At 30.8% G+C, this 16,220-nt stretch overlaps 1 protein-coding gene across 2 annotated transcripts in view; it reads right to left on the reverse strand.

Moving 5' to 3' along the window:
* LOC142322449 (uncharacterized) overlaps positions 1-16,220 on the reverse strand; it is an 81,640-nt gene that overhangs the window by 21,525 nt on the left and 43,895 nt on the right. For both annotated transcript variants that reach the window (XM_075361549.1, XM_075361548.1), the window contains exons 6-9: positions 15,449-15,624; positions 11,890-12,043; positions 5,057-5,556; positions 316-438 (exon numbers count right to left, since the gene is read on the reverse strand). In XM_075361549.1, coding sequence (XP_075217664.1) covers positions 316-438; positions 5,057-5,556; positions 11,890-12,043; positions 15,449-15,624 — 953 coding nt within the window. The remainder of the gene's footprint in view (positions 1-315; positions 439-5,056; positions 5,557-11,889; positions 12,044-15,448; positions 15,625-16,220) is intronic.

Genomic DNA, 16,220 nt, shown 5'->3' on the forward strand with positions numbered 1-16,220 from the left:
AACATGCTGTTTTCTTCCCTCCCTTGTAGTTCTAATAGATCATTTAAAATGAATAAATTTCGTTACAGATATCTAGAGTACTGGTGCTTATAAAAAACTTAAACCAGAAACACATGGAACTATGTTTTGCTTCAACTCAACTATTTAAATGTTCAGAAAGAAATGTTTTAAACAGTCTATAATTCACAAAAAAAAATAAAAACAAATCTTTTAATTTAATTAGTAACTGTTCAATTTTATAGTAACATATCATACTAAGCTTTTCTACATGCATTTAGGAAAGGAGATACAGATAATACTGTAATTGTAAATTACCTCTTTTGAGACGTAACTAGATGACAATTCATCAGAAAGGCTATCATCAGCTAGATTTTCAGGAGGTGGGGATGCTGGTGTATCAAGATCGTTTTTCCCTACATCACGTGGAGGATCATTTTTCTGTAACAAAAACAATACATTACTATTATTATTAACAGCACAAAAAATTTATATGATTAAAAAGTTTTATTCGAATAGATAAATATTATGCCAATATAAATAAACCATTGATCGAAACTGAAAAAATAAGTCCCATTTTATTGATTATGCCAATTGTCTAAACTTGTAAAATCTTTTACAAGTTTTCACAAGGACTGAAACACTGACAGAACTTAAACTGGACGTCAACATTATTATGAATATTTGCAGTCCACCACTTGCCACATTAAATTATTTTTTTATAAATGCGCATTAGCTGTGATAAATACAGTTGTTTATGATAAATCTTGTCTGATCAACAAAGGATCACGATCATTCTATCATATATAATCTTTTGTTGTTATTCATGATATCTCATGCGGATTAGATATTATGCTGATCATAGACCTTTATATTGCTGTTATTTATTTTGATTCTACGCTACATCCAAGAAGTCCCACATCCCACCCAGCAATTAACATGTTGCTACTGTTTTGAAAGTAACACGGCATTTGGTTCCTAAGAAATAATTTGTTTGCTATGAATGGTATCCTTGCTCTCATGATTGTGATTGAAGCTCTCCAATCTTGAAGTTGTGCTGTGTGGAGCAGATTCATCCATTCTCGTGTTTCAGTTACAAATCGTGGCTGATGAACTTTCTCTTTGTTATAATTTCTAACGTGATCCTTTCTCATTTTGTCCATCCTCTTTTAGATGCTTTACTTATTTTGCTTTCCTATTTATTTCTCAAAGTCACACAGTACTTAAGAAGAAACAGACTGATTTTTTTCTAATAAATATACTTTTCATTATTAAATATATATATTATATAACTGTATAAATGTTACTCATTTTACAAATATAATATACAAACTTTAGTAGATTAAATTCTAACTTTTTTAATTCGATCATCTCCTCTTCTTTCAGTCTCTTCTTTTATTATACCATTTTCATGAATTATTATTCCTAAATACTAGTAACTTAAAATCTATTCTAGTGTTACATCTTTCTACTTTATATTCAATTCCTCATTCTCACATCCAATCCTGATTACTTTAATACTCCCAACGATAACTTTTATTCTTCTACGTTGTAACCCTACTCTAATACTGCTTCCTGAACATTGTTTAGTTTCTTCTTAAACAATATGATGTCATCTGCATAAAAAAGAAATTGTATTACACTAGTTTTAAATTGCAATTTCCAATTGTATAACACTTAATTCCTCTTTTGCCATTAAATTCATGAAACTAAAAAAAGTGAGCTCAAAATGTCATCTTATATCATTCCTTTTTCCAATAAAAATTTTCTGTTTTCTTTACTATTAATTATGATTCTACAATTTTTAAATGAACCCTGGGAGCATATCTAGAAAAGGTTTTGGATCCGGCAAATAGAGTGGTAATGTGCAAAGTTGTCTAATATTTGCATTGTAGCTAGTTGAAATCATTCAAGAAAACACATCAAAATACTCACACTTCAACTCTAAAACTTGATTTACAAAAAAGCCACACCTTACTCCTCCTAAGCCAAGTAGCCCAGCAAAAGGTTGGATAGCCAACCCTAGCAGAAAACAGAGTCAAGGACTTTGTTAAAGGCTGTAAGATTTGTTCTTCAGATTTCTGTTATCATCAGAACTATGCTGGATAAAAAACCAGGTCAGCAAATTCTTGTCTTGACAGTTATAAAACAACCTGAATATCTCAGGTACATAAACAAGGATAAGTTGAAAAATTCAGAGTTATTCGGGAGAAATTATAAACTTTGGTATTATTATACATTTAGGATTGACTCATAAGTATATCAACAAGATCAATAACACAAATTAGGATTTATTGTTACAAATTCTGCTAATTTTTCCAAAATTGAAGTAATTATAAGATTATTTAATTTTTTAATGAGAAGTAAACTACAAAATTTATTTATTTATAATCCTAATATAAATTACGAATAATTAAATAATCCAAAACAAAATGCTTTGGCATTTGAATTAAAGATATTATCTATCGCTGTACATAATTTTTCTGTTATTAAAGAAATGAATTTAATTTTCCACATTTTTATTTTATGAATAAATAAATCTTTAATCCTTTATTTTTTTTTATTATTATATTTTTATCTTGCACAACATAAGATGATAGCTTTTAATGAAAACGGTTCATACAGCAAACCAGGTGCCAATTAGCCCAGAAGCTCAAAATAAAATGAATTTTAATAAACATAAAGCTGAATTCAATGGTTTTATAAAAAAAATAATTAACACTATAAAGAAAAGAATTGACAAAACATTGAGCAAATACAGCAAAACAACTTTAGTTTCTCAAACATGGTACTGCTGATAAATTAAATGAATAAATTAACAATTAATATAATCCACCTTAACAGCATGTTGATATGTACTCTAGATCTTTCGGCTTACATGGAAGCCATCATCAGGATTTAAAATTAGTACATAAGTCAAAAGTTTAAAAAGTTAAAATTTAAAAACGGTCATGACTGTCCCTGTCCTAAAACAACTTTACTTAAAAATAATTGAGCAGCAGGATTGCAGAAAATGTGGACAAAAATTGCATATTAGCCCCGTTTATATGACAGCAAGGTAAAAAAATCTTTAAAAACTCAACTTTAATGTTCGGCTAGGTCTATGAAATTAGCCTCTGTCCTTCAAAAGCACTAAGATAAATACAACCATGTCAAAAGAGCAGAGCATATACAAATTAATTTGTAAGGAAAATAATTTTAATTTGGTATATACAGAGCAAACTAAAAGAAAGACTGAGAATATAATAATAGATTGGCTTATTACTGATATAAGACCAGAGAGATTAGCTTAGTCCAGAATTTCCTTGGTCACATAATTATTTATTATTATAAAATTAAATACTGAAAAATGCCTGCAATAAACTGGATGGGAAACTTACTTTATCCACAATGTTGTGAAAAATTCATTGCTGAATAACAACTGCCAACACCCTTTACTAATGTTAAATTTATAAAAAAAAAATGTGAACGTTTCTTGTGATTAGTTGGTTATTTCCTACAAATTTTGTTCAAACAAGGTATATCTGTCTGACTAGCTTAAGGTTAATGGTGCTACTCTGTCATTCTTAAGGTACATTTTTATTTTATCCAACCTATATAAGAATTATGCATTATGGTGGATGATCTTAATTGGAAATTTCAGTACTTTAAATATTTTTAAGATGCGATTCCCTAAACTGACAACAGTTGGTTTTGTTTGTTCTTACTCTAAAATGATTGCCAAAACACTCTTTTTTATTGTTTTGTGTTATTTATTTGTCAATTAATATCTAATAATTCTTCTTTTCATTTTATACAATTTTTTTCAGCATCTACTGATAATCAGGAAATATATATATATATATATATATATATATATATATATATTTTGCAAAGGCATGAAAATATTTTAGCCATTAAAGCAAGAGAGGTGTAATTAAAAAAGTATTTTATGCTAGCAAAGGATGGTTTGATTGATTTTGAATATCAAATACACCAGAATACATTTAGGTCAATACATTAAAATACTACATGAAGCTGAAAGTGCAGATATTTCAGACACAAGATTAGCTAGCTAGTAAGTAGCATGGAAAGGGTCATTTGACATTCAATATGGATGAAATATTTCTCTCTAAAAATGTATGGCATGTATATAGCAGCCATGTACAGATGTATATAGCCAAAGAAAAAAAAGTGTGCCTAGGTTCAAAATTACAAAAAACCTTGTCACTGTATTTTGTGCCATATAAAAATAAAATTAATTGTTCAATTAAAAAAACTATTATTTAATCTTATCTAAAATGATTCACCAAAGGAGGATCTTCCACCAGTCGAGTCTACAACAATATGGCTAAGGTATTATTTTTAAAGACAATTTATGAACAACTAAGTCATCAGGAGAGAGAAGCCATATATTAAATTTATACTAATCTTAATGCTGCAGCACTTTTTTCAATTCAGTAATGTAATTATTTTCTTTATTTTTTTTTCTTTTAATTTAGTTTTATAAATAAGGCTATTTAAAGTTCTTTCTTTCTGTTAGCCTTTCAACTCTATCAAATAAATAAATAATATGTATATGACAATTTAGAGCACTGCAGATAATAAAATAAAATAGATGACTGAATAGGGATTTAGAATAGATAGCACACAAGGCTTTTACAAGATCTATAAGAATGGTATATAATGAACATATAAGTTTACAGAACAATAAAAATGTAACTGGCATATAAGATGGAATCTTTGACAGACTGTGTGGAAAAGAGGGATGAATTCCTTAATTGATTATCAGTAGTAAAAATATAGGTCTTTGCCAATAGAATATAGGCAAACTAGAAATGAAACTTCAGTTACTCTACCGATAATACCACAATTTACAACGTTTTTTTACAAATATATCATAAATATTCAAAAAATACCCATCATAAAATACTTTTATCACTTTTACAACATAAATAATCAATCCTTCATATAGGCTAACTCATTAGCAACATTCATTTTTCGCACAGTTACAAAACATATGAATAAAAAGGATTATTTTTTTTACATAATACAACAAAAATTAACAAAATAAACTTACGTGAAAATCAAACTGAAAATCACTATTTCCAATAAAACTCAAGTCTGTTCCTAAAAAAGGAGGTATAGGTGAACGATTTCCAGTACTTTGGCTGAGAAATGAGTCATTTCCATTAACGGGAAAATCTTGGCCATCACCAAGAAGAGGTGGCACAACAGGACGATTGTATTGTGAAATGGGGGACACAAATGTTTGTTGTGTCTGGGGCTGTGGTGGGGGAATTGGACGAGGCGGTGGTGGTGGGGGAGGTTCATGGAGATTCGGTAATTGTAAAGGTACTTCTTCAAGATTATGGCTTGCATTATGAACAGTATGAGTGGAAGTTGGCTGATGGTGAACCGGTGGGTGATGAATTGGTTGGACTGGCGGGTGATGGATTGGTTGAACTGGAGGATGTTGAACCATACTAACAGGAGGTTGAACAGGTTGAGGAGTAGTTGACGGTTGTAAAGCTGCCCTTTCTGGAACAACTGCTGATCCAATAAATGATGACATATTTCCTGTAACAGAATGAATAAGCTATATCTTAATATTCACTTTTAATACAATAATAAGCTTTAAAGTTTTCTTAATTTACAAATACAGATTATTTAATGCCCCTTACAGTTGATGTAATCTACAGGCCATATACCAACAGACAGACAATTAGTTCTATTAAAATACTTATAATATATATCTTTATTGCAAACTACCAAACACAACATTTACTATATTAATTATAAAATCTCTAACATGCATGCAAGTTATTCAATCATAACTTGTGCAAGTGCAATTTGTGGGGAAAGAGGAATTTAAAGTTTTGTACAATAATGTAATGTAATAATATGTACTGTAATGACGTGTCCTATTGGAGGTTATGTTTTATCATTACACCATAAATAATGTTTATTGTAATGTTTCATGACATTGGTTCGTGTATATTATCCTTTGTAGTTATGAGTTTACTTGTGCAGTGTAATGTTTAATATTATTAACGTGTGTTTTTTCTTTCTGATGTTATGGTTTTATTGTACAGCAAATAAATATTGTAAAGTTTTAAAAATATTGGTGCATATTCTTTGATGTAATGATTGCATCTTTGTTGTATGGTAAATTTTGTGTAGTAATAACGTAATGTTAGGGCATGTAGTGAGATGTCTTAAATGTATCGGTAGTGTGCTTTGTATATTACAGTTAATTTTATATTTACTATATGCGGTTCTACACATATGGTCATGGTGGTGGGTCAATGTTAGCTACAGGTGAGAGGCTGCTTCAAAACATAATAAACCACTTAAAATTATGGTGTAAATACTGGATTCATGTTTTCCCCAGAAAAAACCAAGTTGATTTGCTTTTCCTGGTTGAGGGAATGTGTTGTCCCTCATTTATATTTACATGGTGAACCAGTAGAAGCATGCATGCAGGTTAAATTTCTAGCTATGTGTTTTGACCAACAACTAACATGGGTAACACATTTGAAGGAGGTGAAGGCAAAATGTACAAAAATGTTAGACATACTGAGAGTTCTGTCTAACACCTGTTGGGGAGCAAATCGTGTTTGCATGCTTACGTCAAGGAGCTCTGGTCTGTTCCTGCTTAGGCTATGGCTACGTGGCTTATTTGTCGGCATGGGCCACCACACTGACACTGCTTGATGCAGTCCATCATCATTCATCCGTCTTGTCACAGGTGCATTTCCAAGCCCCATGATAAGTCTGCTGGTGGACAGTGGTGAGCCATCTGTACGGAGTAGGTGGAAGCAGATTGTATGCTCCTATGTGGCTCGGATTAATGTGCAACCAACTCATCCAACCTTCGATGCAGTATTCTTCTACCAATATGTTAATTAGTACCAGGAACAACCAAGATCTACTGCTCCACTAGGCATCAGTGCTCAGCACCTTTTCTCAGCTCTAGGTATATAATTGCCTCCAGTACTTACTGCTGCTCCATGTTATTACCCACCTTGGTGGCCTTCTTTCATTAACTACTGCTTTGATCTATATTAGTATAATAAAAAGAATACAGATCTGGTTTTTCTGCAGAACAAATTTTATATTGTAAATTGCTGGATTCTGGATATTATGGATTATACGGATGGCTCTAAAAACAATAATTCTATTGGGTGTGCCTTTGTGGTTGACAATAGACAATACATGTTCGGTCTCCCCAATATTTTTGTTGCAGAGCTGTTTGCTATTAACAAGGCCTTAAGTATAATTAGTCCAACATAACAACATGTAATTGTTTGCTTGGATTCCTTGAGTGCCTTACAAGCGATTGGTGCCATGTAATCCAGACACCATGTTGTATGCGAGATTCAGTCTGCCATTTTGCAAATGAGGAGACATAATACAACAATGAGCTTCTGCTGGATCCCCAGCCATATAGGAATTTCAGGCTATGAGCATGCAGACAGTGCAGCAAAAGAGGCTTGTTTACAACTTACTTTCACCAACTGCATTAGTTCTAACGATCTTGTCTGTTCTCTGAAGAGGGTAATTCATCATGACTGGCAAAGTAAATGGGATGACATCATGAACAATAAACTTCGTCCAATTATAAACACTCTATCACTGTGGAACTCTCCCCATGCAGAAACAACCATCACGAGGAGGTTATTTATTATCTGCCATTTATGAATAGGGCACACTAGGCTCATTCATGGATATCTGATGACATGACAGGATGCACCCCTTTGTGCTCACTGCAACTGCCAACTAACAATGCACCACATCCTTGTGGATTGTATCTGTTATGTGCACTGCATTGCAAGTTTAACCTAGGGCCTAACATACAAACCATTTTAGGGTATGATGAACTATTGCTATCTTTAGTTTTACAGTTTCTTAGGGCCATCCAGTTACATTCAAGTATTGAAATTACTGTAGTGAGTTTCAGCTGTTCATGCCAATTGCTGTAAAGCAGTTAGTTATCATATTACTTTGAGATATATAATATAATATACATTTTGTTTACTACAAGAAATATGTTGTGTCTGGACGATGATAATGCAGAAGTGTTTTTGCCCAGGAAAACCTTCCACCCCCCAAAAAAAATATAAATAGTGTTATCACACTACTCATTACTTCATTTTTCACTTTGTTCTTTTAATCTTCTCCATAGCTAGATGTGAAATGCTTCCAGCCTTGTTTTCTCTCTTCACACATGCGCACGCGCACGTACATGCGTACAAATATAAACAAATTTGAAGCAACAGTGAGTAGGGTTTTCTCAAAAAATGAACTAAAAAATCTATTGAAATTTATGTTAAGATTTCAGATATTTAAAAACATTTGTCAATTTTGGTCACTCATTACCCTAAGCTATTGCCAGTTATGTTTATTTTAAATAGGTGTGCAGTTACCCAAGAGGACCAAATTACTAGGATTAATATAAAGCAAGTTGTTGTGAACCACTCATTCTGCGAACCTGAATTTAAGCTACGTTCCATGAAAAAAGATAATAATCAGAATGGATATCTACTTGAAAATGATTTCTGCATCACAAACTCTATCTTTAGAGTAAACCTCATTTCATTCTGTCTGAAATTTCTCATCATCACAATCTAAACTTCCCCTCCCCCCAATCAGAGATATGAATACATTTAATGTAATATATATATATATATATATATGACTATTCTATTCTATATGATAAACTAATTTCAATTAATTGAGAAATGTATTCTGTATGATATAATATTTGAAAGAAGGTAATTCTTTAAGAAAATTTAAATTATAAATTTGTTTTGAATTCTCTGTACAGTAACACCCTGCATTATCTGCCTCTTTAATACGGATTTATTACGGCAATTTTAGATTATAACTTGAAATGTTACTGATTTATGAGCAGAACTGTACCCCAGGAACAAGTGTACACCAAGTATGCTATGTTAACAATTAATAAAAAGTATTTTTCAATGTTGCAATATTATTGGCAACCACTTACAGCTTTCTGTGTCAAAATGAGAAATCAAAATAAGAGAAAACAAAATTAGTCATTCTAAACACAAATGCCAATGAAAATGAATCTGGAAGATATTTATGAAATAATCATACAAATGTTGAATTCACATGACAAGAAATTAAGCGATAAGAAATTGCAGGTAGTACACACAGACCAACCATTCAAATCTGAAATAGAAGAAAAACATGGAAGAAAGAACTGAGAACTGAATTCCTTCATAGTAGAATTATAACTACTATGTATGTACATTATGGATTAAGTTTGTTGTTAGAAACTCTCAAACAAGTAAGGATTTCTAAAGTGTGGGAATCCCAGAAATGTTATCTTTCTATTACGAATTTTAAGAAACCAAACATATCTTGGTTAAAAAGAAACAAAACCAAGATCTTCTTTCTGAAATACTTTATATTTTAACACACATTATATATTATGAGTAAACTTGTTAATTTCTGTTATGTATTTTTCAGGTTTCTTATATGGTGTTGTACGAGTGCAAAAAATATATAAATCAAATAAGTAGGGTAATACTATGAGGGATATCTCTAAAATAAAGACCGCTGGGAAATTTCTCTCCTTAAAGTTGGTGAACCTGTGTTGTTCATGGCTACGCTAGTAATGTACACACTGCATTACTGTTTGTAAGTTGTCACGTTGTAGTATCTTGATTATGTGCGAGTTATTAAGTTATAAAATGAATACGTAAATGGATGCTGCCGCCAACTGTGAAATACATATAGTCATATGTTTTTTAAACCATCAAAATGTAACGCCAGCTGAAACTCATAGGCAGTTGGTTGCTGTGTATGGTAATAATCTAATGAATAAAAGAAATGTCTGAAAACGGTGTGAAAGGTTTAGAAATAACAGAATTAATGTGTATGATGAAGAACATTTGGGGAGGGCCTCGATAATCATTGAGGACTTGTTGAAACACGTTGATAATGAAATCAGAAAAGATCATCGCTCAACAATTTCTGACTTGGCCCTTCTTTCTCCTGATGTTTCAAGAGCTGTTATTTGTCACACTGTTCAAGAACATTTAAGCTTCAGAAAGGTTTGTGCACATTGGGTGCCACACATCTTAATGGAACATCACAAAAAAATCCGAATGGGATCTGCATTGGAATTTTTGATGTGCTACATAGAAAATGGTGATGAGTTCCTTAATTCAATTGTTACTGGCGATGAAACATGGATTTTTTATTAGACGCCAGAGAAAAAACAGCAGTCAAGTGAATGGCATCATCCTCAATCACCAACCAGATCAACAAAGGTCAAGCCACAGCCATTTGGATGCAAACTGATGGCCACAGTTTTTTGGGTTCAGTTTGGCATACTGCTGATTGATTTCACGCCACGTGCAATGACTATAAATGCGGAAGCCTACTGTGAAACTACATAAGTTATGGCATGCCATTCAAAATTGGCAACGTGGGCAGCTGACTGATGGCATCATCCTGCTCCACAATAATGCATGCCCACATGTTGCGGGTCCAACACGTGATTTACTGAGAACATTTAGATAGGAAATTTACAATCACTCACCAAATAGTCTAGACTTAGCATCTTCTGATTACCATTTGTTTGGGAAATTGAAAGAATTTTAGGGTGGTAAGCAATTTGCGGATGATAAACTTAAAAATGCTGTTATCAGTGGCTAAATGGCCTGGCGGCAGAAGAATACGATGAGGCTATATTGAAGCTGGTGTATTGCTATAAGTGTCTTAATTCATGTGACGATTATATAGGGAAGTAGTATAAAGTATGTAGTTTAAGAGAAATAAAAAATATTTATAAAGTTTTCAGAATAAATTTTTTTGCTATTAAACTGTCTTAACTAGAGATAACCTCTCGTATAAATCAAAATAAGTATAAAAAAATCTGTACTTTTTTCATCGTGAGAAAGTAATGTTTGCTAATATGAGAACGTTCACATCAATCTGGGAATTTGGGAATTTTGTTAGACTTGAATGTAAATGGAGATTCCTGCGCACTCTGTTGGTTGGCGCACAGGCGTGAAGCAATGTTAAATAATAACAACAACACTCAGTCATAAAGAACATGATGTTCAATAAAGTGAATGAATATGTGAAACAGCACATTGTAATGAAATTTCTCGTGAATGAAGGTGTAAAACCCAATGAGATTTATTAGCAACTCCTTGTACAGTACGATGATGAGACTCTTAGTCTCAGCAAAACATTTGAGTAGTGCCAACGTTTTAAACAAGGCCATACATTAGTGAGTGATGATTCTGGTCAAAGTAGTTTGGAGCCACTATAGTTACGGCCTGAGTTTTTTGGGATACAAATGGCATCATCCACGTTGATTTTCTACCTCATAGTCAATATTCAGCGAGTACTACTTTAAAATTCTTCAAGATGTGCATAATGCTCTCAAGTAAAAACAGTCTAGTGGAATCACTAAAGCGTTCTATTTCTGTAAGACAATGCACGACTGCATAAAGCCCACTGCACAACATGCACGCTACAAGATCTTGGCTCAGAGTTTTATTGCCACACTCCGTGCACCTCATTCCATCAATTTTCACCTGTTCGGGCCCTTGAAATTGTTTCTGGAAGGCCAGCATTTCAACACCAATGATGAGGTGAAGCAATCAGTCCTATCTTGGTTTAAACAAACAACAAATCTTTCCACACTGTGGGTATCCAGGCATAGTGAAATGCTGGGATAAATGTAACAGGAGATTACATTGAAAAATAAAAGTATTTTTTATTATCATAAGTGTGTTCAACCATTTATTAAAAATAAATAGTTCCAGATTGACATGAACGCCCCTTGTATGCTGCACAGTGCCAACAGTTTCTTCTTAAAAAATAAAAAAACAATTTAAAATAAAAATTATGAAAAGTAGTAAATACCTTGCTTAACATCATCAGGTAAATCAATGTCAGACTCGGGTGATGGTGAAGGAGCATTAATATCAGGTGATGGGACTGGACTCACTAATGTTGGAATTAACTCATCTAATTTCCTTTTTAAAGACTTTACTCTCATCCCAAAATTCCGATAGGCCTAAAATAACATAATTATTAAATACAATGTACAAAACACAATAATTAAAATTTTTAATCCTTGTATAAAATAATAAAAACTAAATTATAAAGTTGGTAAACTACTTAAAAAAACAACCTTTCTGCCACATTATGTACATGCACAATGTGTATAAATTAACTCCTTTAATGGCTATGTAATGTTACGAATGGATCGATTTGCTTGGAATCAACAAGTAATTATTTTAGTAAAAGCAAGTTACCTTTACGAACCTCATTAAAGCCACAGCTTAAAAATTGTTTTTTTGCACCTTTTTAGCAACATCTTGGGCAAGAATATACAGATGAATAGTATTAATCATTAGGCACAGAGTATCATGATATATAATATGACTGAACATTGTATTTTTTAATTAAATCATGTTTAACGAATAAGCTATTTTAATGTTAAATACAATGTTACTAAACATATTTAATGCTGAAGTGATAACCCCCGTAATGGATCATATCATATTGATTTCTAGCAGCATTCTGAAAAACTGAACTCTCAGTGAGGAATCATCCATCGGTCATCATACTCTAAGTCATATTTTAGATGACAATTTTAGAAGCAGTGATAATTATGAAATTTCAATGAAGAAGCAACGTCAAAGAAGATTCTACCAACCATCCAGGAAATGTTGACAATAATTAAATGACTTACAGTTTCAACAAAATGAAGTGCCACTATCTTGATAAAAACAAAAAAATTTAAATTATACATTTCCAGATCATTGGAGAGATTATAAAAGAGCAATAAAGTGGTCTGTTAAGTCTCCAGATCATTTTTTTTTTTGGAAATGTCTGTTTATAAACCAAACCCAAAACCATGTCTAAGAAGACAACTAAGTAATAATGAAAAAGTTGCACTCACTTGTTTTTAAATATATATATATATATATATATATATATATATATATATATATATATATATTTATAAATCTTACCAAAGTGAAATAATTTCTATATAATTACTCGCTAGAGATTAGCTGCTGCCAAGCTAGAGGAAGAAACCACATAATACTGATTATAGAAAGATAAGTTTCCAAAATATGTTTTATTTACAATTTCGAGATAAAATATTTATATAAATCTTTTAAATTAATATATTTATCTTCTTACACTACTTAAAATAAATAATATTAGCTGACCTGTAGCAGTATGTCGATTAATTTAAAAATAATTTTCACACTATAACGTGATAATGTAAATTATCAATAACATGTTAAACGGTTTCAATAATGTTTCAGTTGTTTTACAACAGTAATTGTTACAAGTACATGACAAAATCCACTTTGAAGATGAAATATAATAGAAATCTTACACCATGTTTTGTTACTCTTGCAGAAATAATACTTTTTGCAAATCTTAATATATTTGTATTGTCTAATTACGTGGAGTTTTGCAATAATATTAACATTTTCGAACTCTTCTAACACTCTGTATAAACCAGAATTTCCATCTATTTATTGGTAAGTACTGATGTTTGCTTTTAAAATTCAAGAGTAGGTGATCCAATTTGAATGATTATTTTCTTTATTTATTGAAATTTGAGAACACTTGTAGGTGTAAAACTATCTTTAAAATTTCATCATTAGGTGAGCAGTATCACAAATATTAGAGCATGTAATTTTTCAAGTTGGAATATTTTAGTTTATCAACAACCATATTCTTTAAGAGCTGTACCCATGAATAAAATTTAGAAAAAAAAGTGATTTTTTTTTTTTTATATGTCACTTGTTAGAATCAGATTAACTACATAGAGGTAACAGATTTATTAGAAAATTTAATCCTTTTATTTTCATTGAAAGGTGAAGTTATAATTTTTACATACTCACATCATCTGCTCAGGTTGTAAAAAAAATATTCAGAAAAAAAAAATGCTGAAATAAAAAAACAAAATTAACACTGATAAAAACAAGAATGAAGAAATTTCTTACTGGATAATAATTTTATCTATGTGGATACTCTCAACAATTTGGTAACCTTAAAGATGGATTTAAGGAAACAACATTAACCAAATGAGCACAAATCAAAGGTTTAGAAGAAAAAATCTCAACCTAAGCTAAGATACTGCACTCAATTCTACAGCACATTGACCAAACTTCTCTAACCAGACAAGCTGTTAATTCAGAAAAATTCTTTATTATAAAACCAGTATCCTATCACATAGGATACAAAAGAGATAACTTAAATTTAAATTGCCTAGGATTTGCCAATGACTTAGCTTTATTAGCTAATAGTATCGCAGAAGCCAGAATACAAATAACAAGTATAGAAGAACTTGCGAATAAAATTGGACTTAAAATTTCTTACAAAAAGACTAAAATGATGGCTATAGATCGTTTAGTTATTAATTCTGTGAATATTAATGGAAACAAAATAGAACTTGTAGAAAAATTTTAATATCTTGGAAAGATAATTACTTGTAATTGTAACGAAAAATAAAATTTGACTGAAAGAAAGACTTAATAAATTATTTAAAGTGCTACAAGTAACCAAAAATACTTACAACAAAAAATCGCTCTCGATTAACACTAAAATTAGACATTACAAAACTGTGGTTAAACCGGTAATTACTTACGCGAGCAAGACTTCATTTAGATTAAATCAGAAAAATAGGACTGAACCTTTGCTTAAAGATGAACGCAGGATTTTTAGAGCCTGCATAAACAAAAAATATAAACATGAAAATCAGTACAGATTATCGCCTAATAAATTTCTGTACGAAAACTTGGAATCCTTAATTGATACTATGAAAAAGAAGTGAATTTCTTTCTGTGCACACTTGTTAAGATTACCGCAGGATAGGATTACTAAGAGTTATCGATCAATTTTGGTCTTTAAAAAATCCGCCATTATGGATCAAAGAAATTAAAGAAGACATGCAAGAATTAAATTTGACTTACAAAGATTTACTTAATAAATCTGAAAAATTAAAATTTGTTATTAAAGATCCGAATACCAACTTTAAAGTAAGAACTTTTAATTATACAAAAAGGGTTTATTCAGAAGAGGATCGTAAAGCAAGATCATTAAGAATGACTAAATATTGGAAGAAAGTAAAAGCTAAGAACTTAAAGGCCAAAAGATTGGCAAAAAAGACTTGAATTATTCTGACTAAAGTGGTCCTTTGCGGCCTTAAAAGTAAAAAAAAAAAAAAAAAAAAAAAAAAAATCAGTTAACTGAGAGCAGTAACTGGTGTTACTCCTTTCAGTAACTCTTTCATCAGTAACTGATAAAAGCATTTTTCACCATTAAATTTTTAAATGATCCATATACATAAATCAACCATAAAATTATACAGTAAGAAAAAGAAATACAATTTCTTACCAGAATAAACATTAAAGAGGCCATGAAAGAAATAATAGTAATCATATTTACTTACATTACAAACTATCCTTGCTTCACCTTTTTGTGTTTCATAAAAAACATCAGCAAGATCTAAAAGTTCTATCAGTTCTTGTCTCTCCTTAATTTCTAATTCTAGAGCTTTAATGTAAGCCTCCATTTTATCAATACCATCTTCAACTTCGGCCACCACATCCTCACCATGCCTACGATCTGTAAAACATTGTAATATTAGAATTTAAGTGCAATACAGATAATAATGAAAATACACAAATGTTTTACAAATAGAAAATTAGTTAAAAAATCTCTTTTTATAAATGATGATAAAGCAATTACATTAAAAATTTAATATAATATATATGTATTCACATAAATTATATTAATCCGATCAACCCAAGTACAGAATTAATAAAATAAAATAAAATAGGATGACATCTACCTTAATCCATAATCCAAGCAAGAGCGCTTTTGTGGGTACCACAAAAGTTTTTGCATCATCAGTTGCTCTATATAATTTTTCAAAATGTTCATTGAAAATTACGCATTAAAATTAAAATCCCTATACAATTCATGAGATTTAAAATTGTAAAAAGATCATTTTTAGTTAAATCAAAACAGAAACAAAACTAAGATTTTTTTTAATTCAAAAATTTTAAATTGTAAATTAAAGTTATAAATTACACACATGTAAAATATGAAGTCATTAATAAAATCAAATTAAAAGTCAAAATTAAAATCAATAATAAAAATAAAATAGAAATCCATGTAGACTAGCTAGCCAAAGTTATGTAATGTATAGAGTTGAAATA

The sequence above is a fragment of the Lycorma delicatula genome, chromosome 3 (genome assembly GCF_047948215.1).
Source record: "Lycorma delicatula isolate Av1 chromosome 3, ASM4794821v1, whole genome shotgun sequence".
In the NCBI taxonomy this organism is placed as follows: domain Eukaryota; kingdom Metazoa; phylum Arthropoda; class Insecta; order Hemiptera; family Fulgoridae; genus Lycorma; species Lycorma delicatula.